Source organism: Castor canadensis, chromosome 15 (assembly GCF_047511655.1).
Source record: "Castor canadensis chromosome 15, mCasCan1.hap1v2, whole genome shotgun sequence".
NCBI classification, from domain to species: domain Eukaryota; kingdom Metazoa; phylum Chordata; class Mammalia; order Rodentia; family Castoridae; genus Castor; species Castor canadensis.
The window spans coordinates 87,902,943-87,923,197 of record NC_133400.1 but is presented as its reverse complement, the minus strand read 5'-3'; the positions used below and the strand labels follow the sequence as shown (position 1 = coordinate 87,923,197).

Here is a 20,255-nt window from a genome sequence, read left to right as displayed (position 1 = left end):
TACAGTGTCTGGTTTCCAGAAATAATGCCAAACTCTATGGAGAGCTATTTGAAATGAAAATACCACCCATCTGCTGCGACGTGAGAATGTGGGCGAAGGGCCAAGTCCAGTGGCCGGGCCTGCCCGACACTCTCATTGTAGATTTGGACACTTGCTGGGTTTGACCTTTGGAGTCCTCTCATGTGAGGTGCTGTAAGCATCCCATCCTGCTTTCCTTCCCTTCATCCTCAGTCCTTGTATATGTCTTCTCTCCACCTGACCAGGTACCTGTTCACTGCACCGCAGCACATAACCTATAACTCTGGTGCTATCTCATAGCATCTGGGCCAGCCCCTGTCCTGGCACGTCGGAGGCCTGGGCCATGCTCCATCTGACTGCTCACCTTTTCTACTTGATGGGAAGTTCACTCAGGGCTGGGCCTACCTGTGAAATATCCTATGGGTTAACTACTCCTAAACAAATAACCATAGTAGCCAATTCTTACAGGTTTCTTTTAAACTGCAATCTCACCTTCTCCCTACAACAAATATTTCTTTCAAAATATCTAGAAAGTTTTTTTAACTAATACCACCCAGGGCCTGAAAAAAGCAAGCATAGCCTGACTTCTGCTTCCATGATCTTCCTCCTTAGGAAAAATGATATTTGAAGCCACAAAGATACTCTCGCATTGTAGGAAACACTTTAGTGCAGTGATTCTAGGGGCTCCCCTGCCCTGGGGCTTCAAGTTCAAACTGCTTCCAACACCAGAGAAAGCCTCTCACAAGTATCTCCCTCTGATTTGCTTAGTCCTAACTCACACTGAAGCTGCAGGCAAGCCAGATTCCTTTGGTTTTCTTTTCAAAAATACAATACACTCTTTTATACTTATTTCTTATCGCCAGCCTAAGTCCTAAGTTCTTCCACTCCAGCCATACCTGCCTTTCCCTTTCTAGCTCTCACCTTGAATGGCTTGCCCACACTGTGCAATCCACACTGTACTTATGCCTGATGTAGTTGTTCACATCTGTAATCAGAGGTAGGTGGATCATGACTTGAGACCAACCTGGGCAAAGTTAGTGAGACTCTGTTTCAAAGAATAAGTCAAGGCATTATGGCACATGGTTGTAATCCAAGCTACTCTGGGAGGCAGAGATAGAAGAAGCACAGTCCAAGGCTAACCAGGGCAAAAGCTCAAGACCCTATCTGAAAAACAAACTAAAAAAAAGCAAAAGGACTGGGAGTGTAGCTCAAGTGGCAGAGCACCTGCCTCCTAAGTGCAAAGCCCTGAGTTCAAACCTCAATACTGTCAAAAAAAAGAGAGAAGGTCTATCTGATGTCCTTTTCCTTAAGAAAGAGTGCTGTGCATACAGGGCCAAGACAGAGCTCCAAGAAGATGTGAAAAACAGTTCTAGATTGCCAGTCTGCTTCCAGCCACTGTCTGAAGTTAAGCTATAAAAATGCAACAGAGAGAGAGACAGACCTCCAGCCTCATCCAGCCTCTCAGATTTATTTACCTCTACCTGCAGGTCACTTCCTGAGGGCAGGAAGAGAAATGGCAAGGAGCTTCCGCCTACTGAGCAGCTTGGGCTTTTCCCAGATGGTGCCAAGACACAAATCTCATGAACACACTCGGAGGTTGGCCACACATTGACCACAGCCTCCTACACGCAGGTGCAGGGTGCTGTGGTGGGAGGGAGGGAATACAAAAAGATGCCACCAACCCAGCTGAGGGGGACCATTCTCAATGTGCTCTACTGTCTCAAAGGACATCTTTCTGCCTTTCCACACTGGCTTCCTCTTTGAGAAATCTTGACTCTTCAGCCTGAGCCCTCACTCCATAGGCAATCAGTTCCCTGTCTTCTCATAGCACTGATTCAAATTTAGTACAACACCTCCCCCCAAGTCACGCGAGGAACGTATGAACGCGAGGACTGAGTCTTTTGTGGGCAGGAAGATCATTTTGTCATCTCTGTACCTCCTGCTTTCAGTCCCCAGAATGAGAGAAAGGAGATGCTTGATAAAAATGCGAACTAAATGACCTTGATCATCTAGTATCTCTTTCAGATGCTGCTTTTTTTTTTTTTTGGTGGCACCGGGGTTTGAACTCAGAGCCCCAGATGCTGTTGAAAGAAGTCAGCCAAGCTCGGGAGGGGCGTTACCTCTTTCAGCACCAGCACGCACTTGCCAGGCCCCACAGACTGAGGTAGCTCTGCGATCCTCCCCTTGTTCAGGTATGGGCCCGAGAAACAACGGTGGTTGATGAAGAGCTGAGGGCAGCAGTACTTCCCATTGACAGTTCCTGTGGGGAGGAAACAAGGTGGTGGTGATTAGGATCACAGGTCTGGGATTTAGGGTCTTGATGGATGAAACATCTGGAGTCACAAAAGAAATGGACTCTGAATATACACCACAACCACAAAGGCCAGCATTGGTGAACTCTACTTAGGAGACATCACTTCGGTTCCAAATTGTGTTAGAGAAGCAGAGAAAAAGATGATTTTCTTCTCTGAAGAAAGGTGCCTTGTGTCCTAACATCAAGACATTTTATATCCTTAAAATATCTTAGAAATTGCGATTATTTTTCCACCACAGAAACATACATTTCTGTGGAGAATGAGTATTTCAGACTCACAGAGAGGTAGAAAGAGTGTGACAATGACAATTCAGGCTTCACTAGGTAGATTAGGGACAAACATGATTACACAGCTAAGATCCCCTGTGTGTCTTACCCCACTGAGTTGTCCCCTCACCACCCCTCTGGAAGTAACCATTGCCTCAAATCTGGTATTGATAATACCAGAACTTGCTATCAAAGTCCCATGTATATGTGTATACCTACAAGTACTATGTATTTTAGACATTTAAAAAAAATCTCATAAATGGCTTTCCATAACATTTTGTTTGTCTGCTTATGTTTCTGGGATATGTTCAAGATGATAAAAAGTACAGAATTTTTACCAACAAATGCTGAAATGTTCATTCTGTTTTCACTGCTGTATATGACTCCACTGTATGGATATCCACCATATGGATATGCTATGCCTGGCTATTAAAGGTTTTTTTCCTTCATTTCTCTCCTTTCTTCCTCTTCCTTTCTCCCTCCCTCCCTCCCTTCATTCCGTCCTTCCTTCTCTCCTCCCCCCCTCCTGCCTTTTTCTTCTTCTTCATCTTTTTTTGGTGGTACCAGTTTTGAACTCAAGACCTCGCACTTGTTAGGCAGGCACTCTACACCTTGAGCCACAGCCCTAACCCTTTTTACATTACCTGTTGTTCTGATAGGGTCTTGCATTTTTGCCCAGGCTGGCCTGAACCTACTTATCTATACCTCCTCCCTAGCTGGGATGACAAGGAGTACCGCAAGCCCACCCGATTGGTTGACATACAGTCCCACAAACTATCTCTGCCTCCCAAGAAGTTGAGATTAGAGCCTTGGGCCACAGTGCCCAGCTAACATCATTTCTTGATGTTTATTAGTACAAATGGAGGTTTCACTTCGGGCTAAGGGAAATCAGCACGCACTCCACCTCTCAATGTGCCCATCTAGCTCCTACCCTCAGGTTACACTGCACGAAGAGTGGTATTTCTATATAAACAGTGCTATTAACTGGAGATGGTAATTTAACAATCTAGGAAGGTTTGTTTTTATAAGGACTCCCAACTAAGAACCAACAGGTAGGAGGTAGAACTTTTATTCTAGATATATGAAAAAAGAAGTAAAATGGCCATTACAGGGTAGCTGACATGGTTCTTTTAAAACCATTCTGAAGTTTGAGTTCCTTACAACAACAGGCAAAATAACTAAGTTCCCAGATGTATTTACTTATAAACTTTTAGTAGTATTACCCTACCCAAAACTTTGGGAAAAAACTATTTTAATTAGATAAAACTGCTCTCTTTACTACAAAGATAACTTCAACTAATGGGATTCTGCCGCATAGCTTTTAATTCCGGAATTCAGAGCAATTTCATTTTGGCTAAGAAAACAGAACTCTCAATCAAGTACCACTTACTATACAAACATACCTATTGTTAGATTGGGTGGTCAAATAATAGCTCACAATTGTATTTTGAAAGGTTATTGTAAGATGTTATGCTTCATACCTATTGCACACAGCAGCTATTCAGACTCAAAGGGTTTTAAGCAACAATTCAAAAGCCAGTGGGGGGGGTTAAGTAATAATCACTAGGGTAAAAATGCAAGTGGAACTGTGATAAAATGTCAAAGAAAAGAGGAATGCCTAATGATAGTGTATTCATCTCTTTCCTTTCCTCATGCTGGTCCATGACAAATAGTGCTAATCTGGTTTTCAATGTCCAAGGATCACATGGGTCCTTTTCTTGTGAATCAGGAGACCTGTCTAGAGCTACTGACCAGGAAAGAAGTACAGAGACTTTAGCTTAGAAATGAAAAAAGAAAAATGTATGTATCTGTAACAAGTAGTAACAGAAAAAAAGAAAGGAGGCTCAAAGTTGAGCTAATGACCTAAACTTACACTTCTATCTCCACTCACTGCTATGAATTAAAAGTTCTCTCTCCCACAGAGAGCCCTCAGTGGGATCCATTTACCTGCAGTGTCCAGGTGAGGGAATAAGCAAAGATCATGAGGTATTTTCTCAACAGGCACTGTGGATGACAATCTGTGGATAAAGAAAACAAACTGTCATGGGACACAAATTTAAGAAGAAATGAGTACATTCCAGTCTTTACATAATTTCAAGTGACTATTCCAGAAATTTAAGATGAGAGCATCCTAAGACAGGATGTGTGCAAAGAAGTGGCCCCAGCAGGACCAGATAAAAAGATCATGTCAGAGATCTTGCATCTTGATGACCCTAAGACACCCAGGGCACAACTGCCCCTGAGTGGCCGTCCTTGCTCAATGAAGTTTATCTACTGTTGCTCAGCTTGCCTCTTGTGACAGAATTGTAGTAATGTCTTCAATCATGTGTTAGTATAATTTACATTTCATTAAATTCAGACTTTTCCACTTGTCTAATTAAAAACCACTTTCTGCTAACCTCGGATTTCTGACCTCTGGGCCTGTGTAGACATGGTCACCCTAAAAACAAGACCTTAAAAGAAAAACCTATAAACTGGTGATGCTTAAAATATGAAGTAGGCTTATTCTAGCAGTTAATAACATGCAGAATAAATACCTTAAGAAAACATAGCCTTAGGGAAAAAGAGGTGAGTTGGGGGTCACAGGGGTCCCCAAGGTGGCTAGACAGAAACCACACAGTTGAAAGGTGACATAAGTTCAAAGTAGACCACTACACAGGAAATCCCAGAGGGGCATTTTCGGTAGTGGTTCTCAAAGTGTGGCACCCCAACTTACAGCATTGACGTCACTCGAACTTGTTAGAAAAGCAGATAATTAGGCCACGATTCAAAGCAGTGAATCAAAAATATTGGGGATAGGGCCCAGCAAAATGTGTTTCTGTAACAGACTGATGCTGCAAATTCAGGTCCAATCACAGGTCTATTAATATCTCTACTTCATGTCATGTAGATAAAATGAAGTCAGGTTACAAACCTGATACAGCATTTGGGAATGACTGCACAAAAAATACTCCCCAAACTGTTATTCTCATTCAAATAACTGTGCAGTTATGGTTCACTTTCATTGTATTTCAACTTAAACTTGAGTACCACAAAATGCTATTTTCAGTCAACTTTCCGTCAATATGTTTTTACTTACTTAAGAAAACACAGTCACTTTGTATGGAACGTACATTTTGGCGTATTTTAAATATTTTACAATATATGGAAGGTTCACCAGCAGATCCAACCTTTAAAAAAACCTACTACCTAGAGGTATGACACTTTGCTCTAAATAAAATTACAATTTCCTCACAAAATTACAACTGAAATGGGACCCCACAGTTTTTTTTCCACATGAATTCAAATTTAATCTTCATAAAATCCTGAGAAATAGGTTGCATACCAATTCGAGTGTTGGTCTGCACAGAACTGAAGCAACTTGCTCAAGTTCACCCAGTGGGAAGTGGCAGACTTGGGGGTAAAACTGACGTCCTTGTCTCCAGGCACTCAAGGTCAGGAAAAGGGGACAACCCTCTAAGCTACACTTGCCACATGAGTGTGGGAGCACTAAGAATCATTAGCACACACAGCCATTTCACCAGTGTGAAATAAAAAGTGAGAAATGACAATTTGAACTGTAGATTTCTTTGGGCGCAAGTAACGTATTTTACACATAACAGGTGCACAATAAGTAACGCTTGTCACCAACTAACTCTATAACAAAGACATCTATGTTTTCTATTGTCTGTAGACAGTAGTTTTAGAGAAAAGAAGAAGAACCAACATACTGTTTTTCTGGCTGTACAACTGCAATCTTTCTCTTCTTCTGTGCTATAAAACATGAAGGAAAAAAGAAACAATCACTGTTAGTGGGACCAATGCATTTTAAAAAATGGCTTAGTGTAAAAAACATTCCTGCTTTTTAAAATAACAATTTGAAAAGTTACTCCAGTTATACTATAATTTTACATTAATTTCTCCTAGCATAGAACAGATATGAACACATCAGACACAAGATCTTAATAGAACTCAGTACATTTAATTTTATCACTACACTGGCTACTTTATTTTAAAATGTGCTTTTCATAAGAAAGAAAAAAAGCACACATATTTTACTTCACATAAATACACACCAAGATTGAAGTGTTGCAAGTATGATTATCCAGAATGATTTTTCCCATACCAATTGTGATAAGGCAAACAAACTCCCAGAATAGGACACCCACAAATAAGTCCCAGAGGCATGCATTTACACTAAAACACTGAATTACCGGAAAGAGAGCTGGTGGCTAGCAAATATATCTGGTCAAATATCAATATAAACCAGCAAATGGTGATTGTGGTGATAAAAAACATTTCCAGTTTCTGTTTTAATTGATTAAGACCACCTTAACAAAAACAGGCCAGAGCTTTTGGCCCTCATTAATTTTGGCTCAGATAATCTTTTACCTTCCAACATAAGCATAAATTAATTCCACTAAAACTTTTAAAGCTGATAGCACCTGGCAGGGTAGAGTTTGCCTCCTTAAAGCAAAATGGTAAGAAATGAATGCAAGAATCAATAAGAGAAGTACTCAAGAAACAGCACCCATTACTGATTTTATCTGGTATTCAATTCCAGTTGTTGCTATACAAAGCATCAAATTTTATTATGCCTCCAAGGTGGAAAAAATGTGTAGAGTCACTTGTCTAACACTGTCTGCTACTAAAGGTCAGGAGCACTGGTTGCATGCTATTTTGGTGAGAAGCCAAAAACAACAGATCCAGAAGCGACGTGCAAAATAAAGAGGAAACATTGCTACATGTGCCTTAACCAACGTGTGACTTTATTCCAAGAACTGAAAGCACCTGTAGCCTTCCATATCCATCCTTGTGAAGGACAGAGGGAAATGATACAGGTCAGTAGGTTCTATTTGGGGGATAACAAGGACAAAGTGGACTGAGCTCCAACCCCATAACAGAACCCAGCAAAGATAACTGCTACTCAATGAGTCTTCCCTAATTAGAATCATTTCTTCTCTTTATAGTATCTCTGGAACTAAGTGTAGGACACTAAATTCCAGGAGTGCCTCTCCTCTACCACCACTCACAAGGAGGCAAATCCTTAACCTGTTCAGCAGGCATGCCCACCAGTCAGGTCAGAGGATAATGCTGGCAGTACTGTGTTGGGGACCCTTCAACTGTGGTGTTGGGAATATGAAGCCAACTGTGTGATGGAGCTCTGTCCTGAGAATGTCCAGGAGTGTATCACAGAATGGTGCTAGAAAGAAGTAAAGCTGGCACACAATTTTCACAAAAAAATACTAGACATATAAACAAAATCTAATCCATTATCTTTAAGGACTCCTAAATTTCAAAAACTATCTCTGGTACACCTTACAGTGGAATGGTAAGTGCATTAGTTTGGGAAGGTCTTTAAGGGGTATAATTTGGTGAAAATGATACAATAATGCATATTGAAACTACGATTGTACACATTTAAATATGCTTGAGTGTGAGTGTGTGTGACTGGATTGATAAATCATTAATACTGGTTTTATTTGATATTTCTGTAGTCACAAGGATGTGAGCTAATCTACTTGTTACTTGTTAAAGTACAGCTGAAATCTCACTGACGAGTTTGTGCTAATATTTATATCAGTAAGTTACTGAGACCAAGTAGGATTGCTTTAGGGGAAACTATGAGAAAAAGTTCTAAGAAGTGATACTACAATATGGTATCTAATCTAAATTTTTTCCAATCAAAATAATGGACTGTACAGAAAACTGGAGGTGAAGACATCAGACATTTTTTTCCCTATGTCTCTTGGTGACCTTCGATTGCCTCCTTACTGTGACTCAGTTTCTCAACCTGTGAAATGTATCCAAATGTTTCACTTATTCAGACACTTAAAGGACAACTGAAATAAAAAATATGGTGCTCTTTGGAGTCATCTAAAGCCTTTATTTTCTTTTTTTTACAACTTCCTTTACAAAACTGCCTACTAATTCACCAAGATCATAGATGTTATCTGCATCTCGCTCAACTGGTCCACACTTACAGACAGTTTTGTGGGGTGTAGTCAAAGGGTAAGAATTCGCTTCACACCATCCTACTGGGAAGATATCCATGGATTCCACATCAACAATGACCTCTGGAACAGGAGACTGCAGACCTGCATGGGAAGAAACCAAGTCAACAGGTACCAATAAAGAAACAGAAGGAAAAAAAAATAATAGCACATCCCTCAGATTGAGAAATACGTTCCTGTATTTCTACTACTAAGTGGGACACCCTGATTTGGAGCAGAAGAGAGACAGGCAGTTTCTCCAGGAACCATGTTAGCTTCTCTGCTTAATCAGTTTGTGGTCTGCAGACTCTAGCCACGTCACACAAAAGTCTTTTCTGTAGGAATGTCGTCTTTTTCACAGGGTCTGCCCACCCATCCCATCCTGTTCCATAATCATAATACACTTTGTGTAATCACCCATCACAAAAAGGCCAGAAATCTGAATCCAACTACAGCACAAGTTTTAAGCAGCATTGGCTATGGAGAGAACAAATCTGGGACACAGCCCACTAGCTGCAAGAAAATTCTACCCTAAATCAAAAGTTCTCAAGAAAAAAATACTTTGTGGGAAGAAGTCTTGAACCAAGCATCAAAAGATAAGAGCTCTATTAACAGAGAGTGACTGACTCTCAGGCTCTGTCTACTTCCACTAGCTTGCTTTGGTCTCCTCACTGAGAATGAATATAAAAACACCACAGTAAAACTAGTCACATGCCCAGGCCATCACATGACATCTGATGAATCTGGAATTGGATTTCCCACTTCCCCAAACCTTCATAACTTCAGGAAGCTAAATACCAACAGCCAAACACAAAATGCTCCTAACTCCAATGTCAGCTCCATAGCTCCCAACTTCTTCTTTCTTATCCTGAGGCAGTCTCATGAAAACCTAGTATGTTATTTGATAAACAAAGGCTCCTAATTTAATGCCAAAGCAATGCTTTGATGAATACAAGTGCTCTGGATACTTCTGACAGTGGATACTTACACATGCATACTATCACCATTAGTTGCTTTGAATTTCTGACTGGTTCTCAAAGAAATCAACCATAAAGATTATCACTGCTAACTTTCCGTGTGCTTAATTCTACAGTTTAAAGTATAAATAAATTGAAGGAATGGAAGGTAAATGAATAGAAATCATTTCTGCTTAATCTTATTTCACTCACTATTTAATCCAAATTGCCAAAGGAATTATTAAACAACAATATGACAAAAACAGACTAAAGGTAAAGAAACTCTTACAGGGGCATCAAACATGGAAGTGAGTAGGTCCTGGGGGGATAGAATAGGTCATTTTCTCCTTTTCAGATTCATAATAATAGCATTCATTTTTAGTATGTAACACTTTTGCCAACAGGTTAAATTCATCTACGGAAACATCTATATTTCCAGATTTATGTTTGGCTACAAATAAGATTTTCAAGGTCATTAAAAGCAGTACTTACTTGAAAAGGAAGCATAAGGTGAACTCTATGCTTAACGTTCCATCCTAAATTATGGCTTTCCAATGTTCTGCTAGTTCAAACATCACCTCATATTAATGCCTTAACACATCCACTTTTTTTTTCTGTTCAATGTATGCATTAATATATTGCTACAGCCCACCTTATCACACTATAAAATTCTTTGCTCAAGCTTTCCATCCAATTAAACAAATATTTATGAGTTAAAATGTGTCATCTACCTTTCTTCCAGAAAGTTATAGCCCTGCATTCCTCCCACCCCAAATCTAATTATTCAATAAGAATGGATGGGAAAGTGGGTTACTTATCACCCAGGGAAGTTTCCCCAGCCCCAAACTTCTCAAATCCCATTCGTATAATGGGTACCAAATCTTTATTTCTTTTATTAACCTTATGAATCTAGATTCATCTGGCTAGACTGAGAATAATCTTTTAAAGCCAACCCATTATATTCCAAGATTGGGGACCCAATAGCTTACAAAATAATCTATTAAAAATGTGTGCAATGCCCCTTCTTGCCTGTTCTAAGACTGTCAAAAGTTTATGTGAAAAGCTGGATATTTCACTAAAGACCAAGACGATATTAATAGTTTCCTCATGAAGAACATAAAGCCTCAATCTGTGTCCCTAAGTGGCATCCTGTCAGCGTAGATTCTACTTGTTCATTCTTATCCAGAACCTTCATCTCAAAACCCACCAGGAAGCTGAAAACTCCTTCTACGGGAAAAGTAGTGTGTCCAAATGGTGGAATATTGTGCAACTACACAAAAGAGTAAGAAACCTCTTTACGTACTTATATGTAAAGATCACCTGGCTACATGATGCAGTAAGAAAAGACAGCACGTGAGTACATAGGAACAAATAACATATGCTCCTATGGGCATAAAATAAATCTGGAAGGAAATGTGACACTAACACAGTGGATGTCCACTGGAAGAGACACAATGTGGTTGGGAATGGGGTGTCTTAGAGTGGGAGAGAGGCTGATGTGGTGGCTCAAGCCTGGATCCCAGCTACTTGAGAGATGGAGATTGAGGTTCATGTGTGAAGTCAGCTCGGGCAAAAGGTTCACAAGACCCCATCTCAACCAATGAATGTACATAGTTGCATGGTTCTGTCATTCCTACCACATAGGGGAGCACAAAGAGGAGGACTGTGGTGCAGGCCAGTCCAGGCATAAAACAAGGCCCCATCTCAAAAAATAGCCAACACAAAAAGGGCTGAGGGCATGGCTGTAATGGTAGAGCACCTGTCTAGCAAGCATAAGGCCAAGTTTAAAGAATGGGAGAGAGAATATGACCACAGATACTTTTATGGATCTGTGCCTTTGCGAATGAGTTACCTATTGTTTTTACAACCACAGCCTCCAGGATCCCCAGAAAAATAATGGCACAACAACAAAAGATATCCAGAGAAGAAGAGAAGAATCTCATACATCAATTCAGTGCTGCCACTGAGGTCAGATTAATGAAAGGCGAGTTGCCATGAATAAAAGGAAATTAAACTTCATTGAATTGCTTCACTGCAGAAGACGACATCTCACTGACAGCAAGTTGACAAGAATATAAAATTGGAAGACTAACTGGAACCTTATTAAAGTAGTTCTGCAGTGTCCCAACTTCTGAGGACTTGTCCTCAGCTCAGCAGAGAACAAAGTCCTACCTACTCCTGTGAATGCAGAGACTTTCTATCAGAACTCAATCCCACCAGTGACAAAGGGACTGCAATAGAGTTGTGACCACTTCTACCCAGAGCATCAAGATGAGAAAGGAAGATGGCGTGGGAGGACACATCGGTGTCTTACATGGAGCGCAATCTTATCAAACTCCTAAAGCCATGCAATGACTTCACTCTAGCAAACGTGAGAAGAAAGAGCAAGTGAGGGTGAGCTCCAGGGTGGAGATGCTACAGGGCTCCAAAGGCAAGAGGGACGTGAGGGAAGAAAGGCTAAGAGTCAACCACAAGGAAGGTAAATGACTTTCATTTACTTCAGTAATAGAACGGGAACAACCTCATCTCAGTTAAAAGCTAGGATGGAAGAAAGTTAAGAGGTGTTTAAGTGGACAAGTTTATCATGGTTCATATCCTCACTGACAGTCAAGGGGCACAGCAACTGCTGATGGGCTCGCGTGAGGTAAAAAGGAAAAGCAAAGAATGAGAAGTGACCTGGAATATCCAATAGCAAACAAGAACTGGAGGCAGGACACTTTGCATGCAAGCACCTTGTGTTTGTCTCCTCCGCAGACACCAAGCCACAAGGCAGTTTTCTGACCAACCCTTGTCAGCCCACTAGTCAAATTCCTAAAGAATAAAAAGATGCACAAAACTGTAGCTGGCAAGATCAAGGTGGAGGATATGCAGTCCGAATGGCAAGAGCAGAAATGGAAATACAGGTGTGTATGGTGTCTGTGTAGCCCTCCCAGGATGGCAAGCACACAGCACTTGGCATTGACTTTAACCCTCACAACAACCCTAAAAAACAGGGGCTGTTTTCATCCCCACTTTAGAGAAGAGTAAACTGAGGTACAACAAAGATGAGGTGAGCACTTCACATTTCTTGCCCTTCTTCTTTCATGGAGGGTGGGCTATCTAACACCTGTCTTCTTCCTATCATGAGGACTCCATATCCCATTTGCAGAATTCCTGGGCTGGGGACATGACTTAAGTGGTAGAGCGTCTGCCTAGTAAGCATGAGGCCCTGAGTTCAAACTGTAGTACCACCAAAATTTTAGTTTTATTTATTTATTTTTGTCATACCAGGGCTTGAACTCAGGTTCTTCACCTTGAGCCACTCCACCAGCCCTATTTTTGTGAAGGGTTTTTCGAGATAGGGTCTCAAAAACTATTTTGCCTGGGCTGGCTTCAAGCTGTGATCCTCCTGATCTCTGCCTCCTGAGTAGCTAGGATTACAGGCGTGAACCACCAGAGCCTGGCCTATTTTTAATTAAAAAAAAAAAAGAATTCCCATTATGAAATAGCTGTTGCCTCTTTAACTCCAGGCAGATGGCAGCAGGCTCAGGCTGTCTCCAGGGGTTCAGCCTCTTGAGAACATGGTCACCCTGAAGTCACATCCATCACAATGGCAAGTAGAAACCCCAAACTTTGCTTTGGCTCCTCTGCAAAGCCTTCTAGAGAGGTGAGTCCCTGGCCTGTCCCTGCTGTCCTATCTCCCCATTTAAACAAAGTACATAGTCACTGTCCCCAAATATTCAGTAGCTTCTGATACGGACTTCAATGTCAAGACTATAGCTACCAGCTATCCATTTTCACCTGTAATTCCTATCCATATCTTCAAACACAAATGCTTCCTTCTAAATCAACTTTTCTTGCTTTTCTTGTGTGTCCTGGTTCCTTCTGATGTGGGTTCATCACCTTCCAATAAGCTATAATTAAAATCTCATTGGCAAATTTGACACACACCCACACACACACCCCCCGCACACAGCTATAACTGTCTTCCCTCAAATTTTGGCTCAAATGTTATCTTGTCCACAGTCTTCATGTTTTCACCTTGTGGTAAGAGTGTTTTCCTCCCGCCCCTAAGTTCCTGTGACATCTCAATTCCTATAATCTACAATCCCTCGTATGTTCAATATTAACACCTGAAGGAACTGGGTCTGCTTATATCCATTCTCCCTCAGCATTCAGTACACAGCCTCCCTAGAGGAGGCTCCCAGAATGACTGTGGAGTGTGGGCTGAGCACAGCACCAACTTGTCATTTCTCAGCCAAGACTTGCCTTGCTCTGTAGCCTCCATCAGGGAAAGAGAAACAGCTGCACACACTGGCAAGGATGCCTATGTGTGGCATGCAGTAAACATCCAGGCACTGTGTCCCCAGAAATGAAAGTGGGGGCTACACCCCTAACACCGGGGACTTCAATTAATTCTAGAAGAACAGTTTGGTACTGTTTGGATCTTATATGTCCCCAAAGGATCATGTGTTCAAGGCCTGGTCCAAGGGTTGTTATGGGGGGACCTTTTGGAGGATAGGGTCCTTAGGTCTCTGGGGATGTATCCTTAAAGGAGTCCATGGGAGTCCTGTCCCTTCTCTTTATGCTTCTGGTCGTGACAAGGTAAACTTTTGCTTCGCCATGCATTTCTGCCTTGATGTGCTGCCTAGACACAAGCCCAACGGGGACAATGAGTCATGGCCTGGAACCTCTAAAACTGACACAGAATAAATCTTTTCTCTTTATAAGATGACTCTCTCGGGTATTTTGTTATGGTGACAGAAAGTTAAAACACATGTTCTGACAAACCTGGAATATAAAGACAGACAAATGGAAAATGATGCCCTTGGGTCTGAAATACACCTCACCAATAAGAGTCAAATCTTACTCAATTTTCTAATACTTCAATAAGTGAAGACTATGTTTATAGAGACCACTACAAGGTGACCACCACACCTTGGCCAATACAAGGTCACTTGTACTTTACTGACCTTCAACTCAAGGTGACCCACTCTTTAGAGAGTCAGAAATGCTAGGTTCAGACAGAACACCAGGAACCACTTGCATCCTGGAATCTTTCACTGGATCTCAATGAACACTGACAGATAGCCAATCAGTCAGCTTAACTTCTGCAACGTTAGCACCACAGAGCAGCATCACAACCAAGGAATTAAAGCATTATAGTCAGGGTCAAGGACAAGCAGTATTCAGCCTCAGGAGATGCACCCGAAAGCCAGAGGCTTGGCTAGGATACACGCAAATACCTGAGCTATTCCTGTATATGCATCAGCACCTCCATCTCAGTCCCTTTCGAATCCATACACATGCCTCATGTGACAGAATCCTCTCCACTGGTCCCCTGGATGGCCCTGCCCTCACTCACCACCCTCTGTGGCCACTGACCATGTGACAATGGCAGGTTGACACGACGACTCATGTGACCATGTGACACAGTGACTCGTGTGCTAATAAGTGTAATAAAGACTGGCTGTCCAAAAAGTCTTTTCCTATAAGGCTGGAAACAAAACAACTCAATCTCCTTGGAACTGAGGTGGTCATGTGACAGTTTCAGCCAATGAGACTGAAGCAAGTGCCACTGGGGTTATAAGTCCTTCCCAAAAAACCTATTTTCAGATAAATACTGTATGATTCCATGAGATAGGGTCCTTAGAGTAGACAAATTCATACAGACAATAAGTGGAACAGTGGTTGCTGGCAATGAAGGGGACAGGGAGTTTAAAGGGTGCAGAGTTCCTGTTTTTCAAGATGAAAAAGTCCTAAAGGTACACAGTGGTGATGGTTGTACAACATTGTGGACAGACTAAATGCTATTGAACTGCCCATTTAAAAAGGGCTAGTTGAAACAGTAACCTTTATATGATGTATATTTCAACCACAATTTTATAAAGTAAAATAATTTTTTTCAAGTTTTTTAATAGATAAAAAGCTAACCTAGTCCAAGTTCTTGCCCATTGCATAAGCACCTGCAGACGGGAGCTGGAATTCACTGGTCCACCGCTGAAGTGTGAAGTAAAGTTGTGTATGTGTAAGTATAGGTAGAGAGGCCATCTCTAATCCAAAAATCTGAAACCCACAGGGTTCCAAAATTTGGCACTTTTTGACTGCTGTCATGACACCACTGGTGGATAAATCACACACTATGAAACCCTGCACAATTATTTATAATAACACATAAAATTACCTCCATGCTAGAGCATAAGGTATATATGAAATACAAATGAATTCAAGTTTAGATTTGGATTCCATCCCACAGATAGCTCTTAATGTACATGGCAAATATTTTAAAAATCCAAAACGCTTTCTGGTCTCAGATATTTTGGATATAGTACTCAAGTTGTACTTGGTCAAGTGCCCTGGAGAAATAACTCTGGGGAAGGGGAACTGACAAGAAAAGTCAAGCAAAGTAGTGCAAAGATGCGAAGCCCTTTAAAGCATAAAGAGCTACGAATGCAAGTAAAACACCAGACCATACTAGTCCCATAAAAAGGATGTGGAATGAATCTAAAATGATTGGCTTGTGAGAAGGCACACCTGAGTGTGTGAGTCACTCAGTGTGGCTGCAACACGGGACGTTAAACCGGAAAGTACCTTGTATGGTGGGGTGACGTTCCACCTGCAGTGGAAGAATGACAAAAGAGAAAGCACCACAGTGTCTGTCCCCAAACCCTGAACGCCATCTTCATGTAGCTATCAGTGGTTTATGAGCACTTAGAACTCTTTTCCAATAGTCACCTAAAATAATACTCTATTAATCTCGTATGTTTTATTCATTACTGCCTTTTCAATGGCAGACCCATGAAAGAATGATCTGACTCAAAAGAAGTCTAACACTGACTAGAAATGAACATTTTAATTACTTAAAAGTGGTCAATCAGCCAGTGCTGAAAAGACTTCAAATATTTAATGCATAAAAATAACTAGTAAAATTTTCATAGAGTAACTTTATAAATTTAAAGTGTCAAATAAAAGGTCTATAATCAGAATAATCATCATCATAAAAATAATTTAACAGCAACAAAGTGACCATAATGAATCCCATTCATTTTACATTTTATCACCAGAACTGAGGAAGGAAATGTTTATATATATATAATATAGAGTTTTATATATATATATAATGATAAATAACTTGTTCTTAAGTTGTCACTTTAAAGGTAAATGATCACTAGGGGCTAAATATCAAAACTAAAAAAAAAAAAAAAAAGCTCAAGCAAGACCCAAGAAGACAGATTGGATTTTTACCTTGTGTAAAATATATTTTTTGATGAAACCCATGCATAATTGTGACCAATAAGACCAGATAATATTCAATAGATATTATTATCATATTCAATATTCTACAGGGTGGTTACAAGCACTTGTAAAATAAATACAGGTGGTCTGTGAAAACAGCGCATTTTCTGAATTGTTTCTTAATGACAATTAGTTTTCATTGATTGCTATAGTCAAAGCAAAGAACAAAGAAAGACCAACATGAGCAAACTTCTGCTTTTTACTATAAAACCCAAACTTTATATCCAAAGGACATAGCAAAAGGAGAGAGTCCCGTCAAACAATGCTAAACATTCACTAAACCTTGCTTATCAGTCTTAGGGGTGTGGGGGCTGCAATGACTTGTGCATTCACCAACAGAGAAGATACCAAGAGCAAAGACAGTGAACCCCAGGCAGGACTTAGTTAGTTCTCCGGCTATAAAAATCAGGACACTCTTACTGCTGTTTGTGTTAGGTAATTAACAGCTGTAAAGCATACTGAAGTAGAAACTGCTAAATAAATAATGACTGCCGAAGAATTTTAGCCACAATGTGCTAAATAATAACGATGAAACATGGGCTTCTAACTTTTCCGTTTTTGTTTCCAAATTAATAATGCAGGCAAGACTCCAGGCTCATTAACATGGCTTCACACACTGTTATTCAGCTAGTTAAATTTAGTGATTAAACATCACAGAGGTGATCTCGCGTCTCCAACACCAGTTAACTCGACTCTACATGTAGCAAGGAAACGAAGTCATGCTCTATTCCTGTAACTGCAAAAAGTATCACCACTTTGCCTATGTATATTTTTGGTTGAGTTCAAGTAACCACTGTTTTACTTGAAAATCCATGAAACAGTCAAATTTTGAGAATTTGACTTTGAAACAATGTTTTAAGCTATTCTGGGAATTAACAACACAGTCACATCTAAACTGACTGTCTTGAGCCAGGCATAGTGGTGCCTATCTATAATTCCAGCTACTCAGAAGGCAGAGCTAGGAGGATTATGGTCCAAGGCTGACAAAGGAAAAAGCACAAGGCCCAATCTGAAAAACAAACTAAAATCAAAAGGATTTGGGTAAGACTCAAGTGGTGGACTACTGCCTAGCAAGCAGAAGGCCCTGAATTCCAGTACTGCCAAAAAAAAAACCCCAAAAAGCAAAAACAAAAAAACTCTACATGTGTTTGTTAGACTTGCTAAGGGAAGAAAGAAGAATGAGGTGATATTAACACCAATTCTAGCCATTTCTTCCAAATTTTACCCCAATGGTGGAATGAGCACAGAATAAGAGTCAAACTATGATAGACTAGGAGAGCTACAATATTTTGCTACTCATTTGTTTTTGTTCTTTGAATACAACTTTGTAGTAACTTCTGAGTTCTGTGCAATCTTAAAAAAATGAACAATGATATAAACCATGGCATGATGGGAAATTGTGAGAGATTAAGTTCATTTTAATTCTTTTTGGCTAAAAACATCTAGAAAATACACTGTTCTTTCTCCCTAATTCCAGAATAAGATCAAGGTTCTATTCAAAAGAAAGTATTCTGAGAATTTTCCATGCACTTCTAAATAAGCTGCAACTATAAAGGAACAGTTTTAACAACACTGAAGGAAAAAAAAAAACTAAATCTTGTTGATTGTCTATTTAGAGAGTCATCCCCCAATGACTATATTGAGAAAAAACATCTAAGAAGAAACCAAAGTAAAGGGTGTTATTCACATTAAAATGCAAATATATCATTCGATTCTTATAATAACCAACACCTCAAATACCATTTTTAGTGACTCATATTAATTTAATTGTGACATTAGCTTTTATAATCTGTAAAAGGACCACTGTGTTCCAAACATAATTATCTCGCCAGCATCTCATTTTGTGAAATTATTAGTTAACATGAACGCCTTGGAATGAATTTGTATGTGATTAGTTTCACTTACTAAAGAACACTGAATAATTTAAGATCTGTTTAAATAGAGAGGAAACAAGAGGGCATTTCTGAGTGTTGAATTCACTCTAACATGTACAAAGGGAATCCAAGTTCTTTCAAGTAACTATGAATTACACAAACCTTCCAAGTGCAGCCACAACAACCGCCCCTTCACACTGACCACGGAGGCCACACAGAGTTCCCCTGGATTCCTGGGGTTCACAGCTTCAAGTTTCATATTCTTTGAGAAGCCCCAACTGAAGGATGTCTGGAAAAGAAAGAGAACCAACACTGAGTCAGCAACTCCCATAGCAGGGGAATGGCAGCTGCAGAGCTGGCCGGTGAAGAAACAGAAACGTGTGCACATGTATCTTAGTATCTGAAACAGACAGACTTGTTCACATCTTGGTTCTGCCCACCACTTGTGAGGAAAGAACCATGCATTCTTCATTTCTGTACCCCAGAAATGAGAACTACACTTGGTACACAGTGGGAGCCCAATGTTTGTCAGATGAGTGAAAGATGAATACATTCTCTCTTTCCAGTCCCATATGCACCTGATTTTATAGGACCACTGACGCTCACATCATTTCTTACTCTCTTCCATATCTTGCTAAATTTGTACCTATGCATATTTGATGGTGTTATAGCAGGCAGATGGACCACCCATCCTGGCATCATTTTCTTTCAAATACCCGTTGGTGTTTCTTATAGTGCAGGTCTGCTGGTTTTCTTTTATCTGAAATTAGCTTTATTTCCTCTTTGCTCCTTTAGTTTGCTTACTTGTATTTATTTTTTAAATTAACTTTCAAAAACTTGCACATAGTAAAATTCACTCTTTTGGGTGTACTATTCAACGAAGGTGAGGTTTTAGACCAATGGCAGACAGTCACACCTCTGTAACCACAATGGAAATACAGAACAGTTTCCCATCCCTAAAATACCTTGTAGTGGCCCTCTGGTAGTCAGTCCCTTCTCGACTCTCAATTCCTAGCAGCCACCTGCCTATGTTTGGTGCCCCCAATTGTGCCTTTTTATTTTAGATTGTCATATAAATGGAATCACACTACCCGGAGTCCTGAGGGTGGCCCTGGAGATTCGCCCGCGCTATTGCAAAGATCAGTAGTTTGTTTTATTTTATAGCTCAGCATGTTTGTAGATGAGCTGTGGTTTATCCATTCATTTGCCAGTTAAAAAACATCTGAGCAATTCAATAGTAAGTGGTTATAAGTAAATCAGGTACACGCGTTTGTGTAAACAGAAGTATGTGTTTAAACGACAGAAATTTATTTTTTCATAATCCTGGAGACTGAAAGTCTAACAACAAGATATCATTGGGTCACTTTCTTCTGAGACCTAAATCTTGGCTTGCAGAAGACTGTCTGCTCCCTGTGTTCTCACATGGTCTCTCTCTCTCTCTCTCTCTCTCACTCTGTGTGTGTGTCTGTGTCCTAACTTCATCTTCTTATAAGAACACCAGCCATATTGAAATTAGGACTCACTCACAGGGCCTAATTTTATTTTAAATACTTTTTCAAAGATCCTCCCCCAAATACAG

At 40.3% G+C, this 20,255-nt stretch overlaps 1 protein-coding gene across 7 annotated transcripts in view; it reads right to left on the bottom strand.

Moving 5' to 3' along the window:
* The window catches only part of Sfmbt2 (Scm like with four mbt domains 2), a 201,636-nt gene that overhangs the window by 40,664 nt on the left and 140,717 nt on the right, over nucleotides 1-20,255 (bottom strand). For all 7 annotated transcript variants that reach the window (XR_012442179.1, XM_074056710.1, XM_074056709.1 and 4 more), the window contains 5 exons: nucleotides 18,839-18,965; nucleotides 8,563-8,676; nucleotides 6,310-6,352; nucleotides 4,547-4,617; nucleotides 2,139-2,278 (listed from right to left, as the gene is read on the bottom strand). Coding sequence is in view for 6 of the 7 variants with exons in the window: in XM_074056710.1 (XP_073912811.1) it covers nucleotides 2,139-2,278; nucleotides 4,547-4,617; nucleotides 6,310-6,352; nucleotides 8,563-8,676; nucleotides 18,839-18,965 (495 nt within the window). In the remaining variant the exon portion in view is untranslated. The remainder of the gene's footprint in view (nucleotides 1-2,138; nucleotides 2,279-4,546; nucleotides 4,618-6,309; nucleotides 6,353-8,562; nucleotides 8,677-18,838; nucleotides 18,966-20,255) is intronic.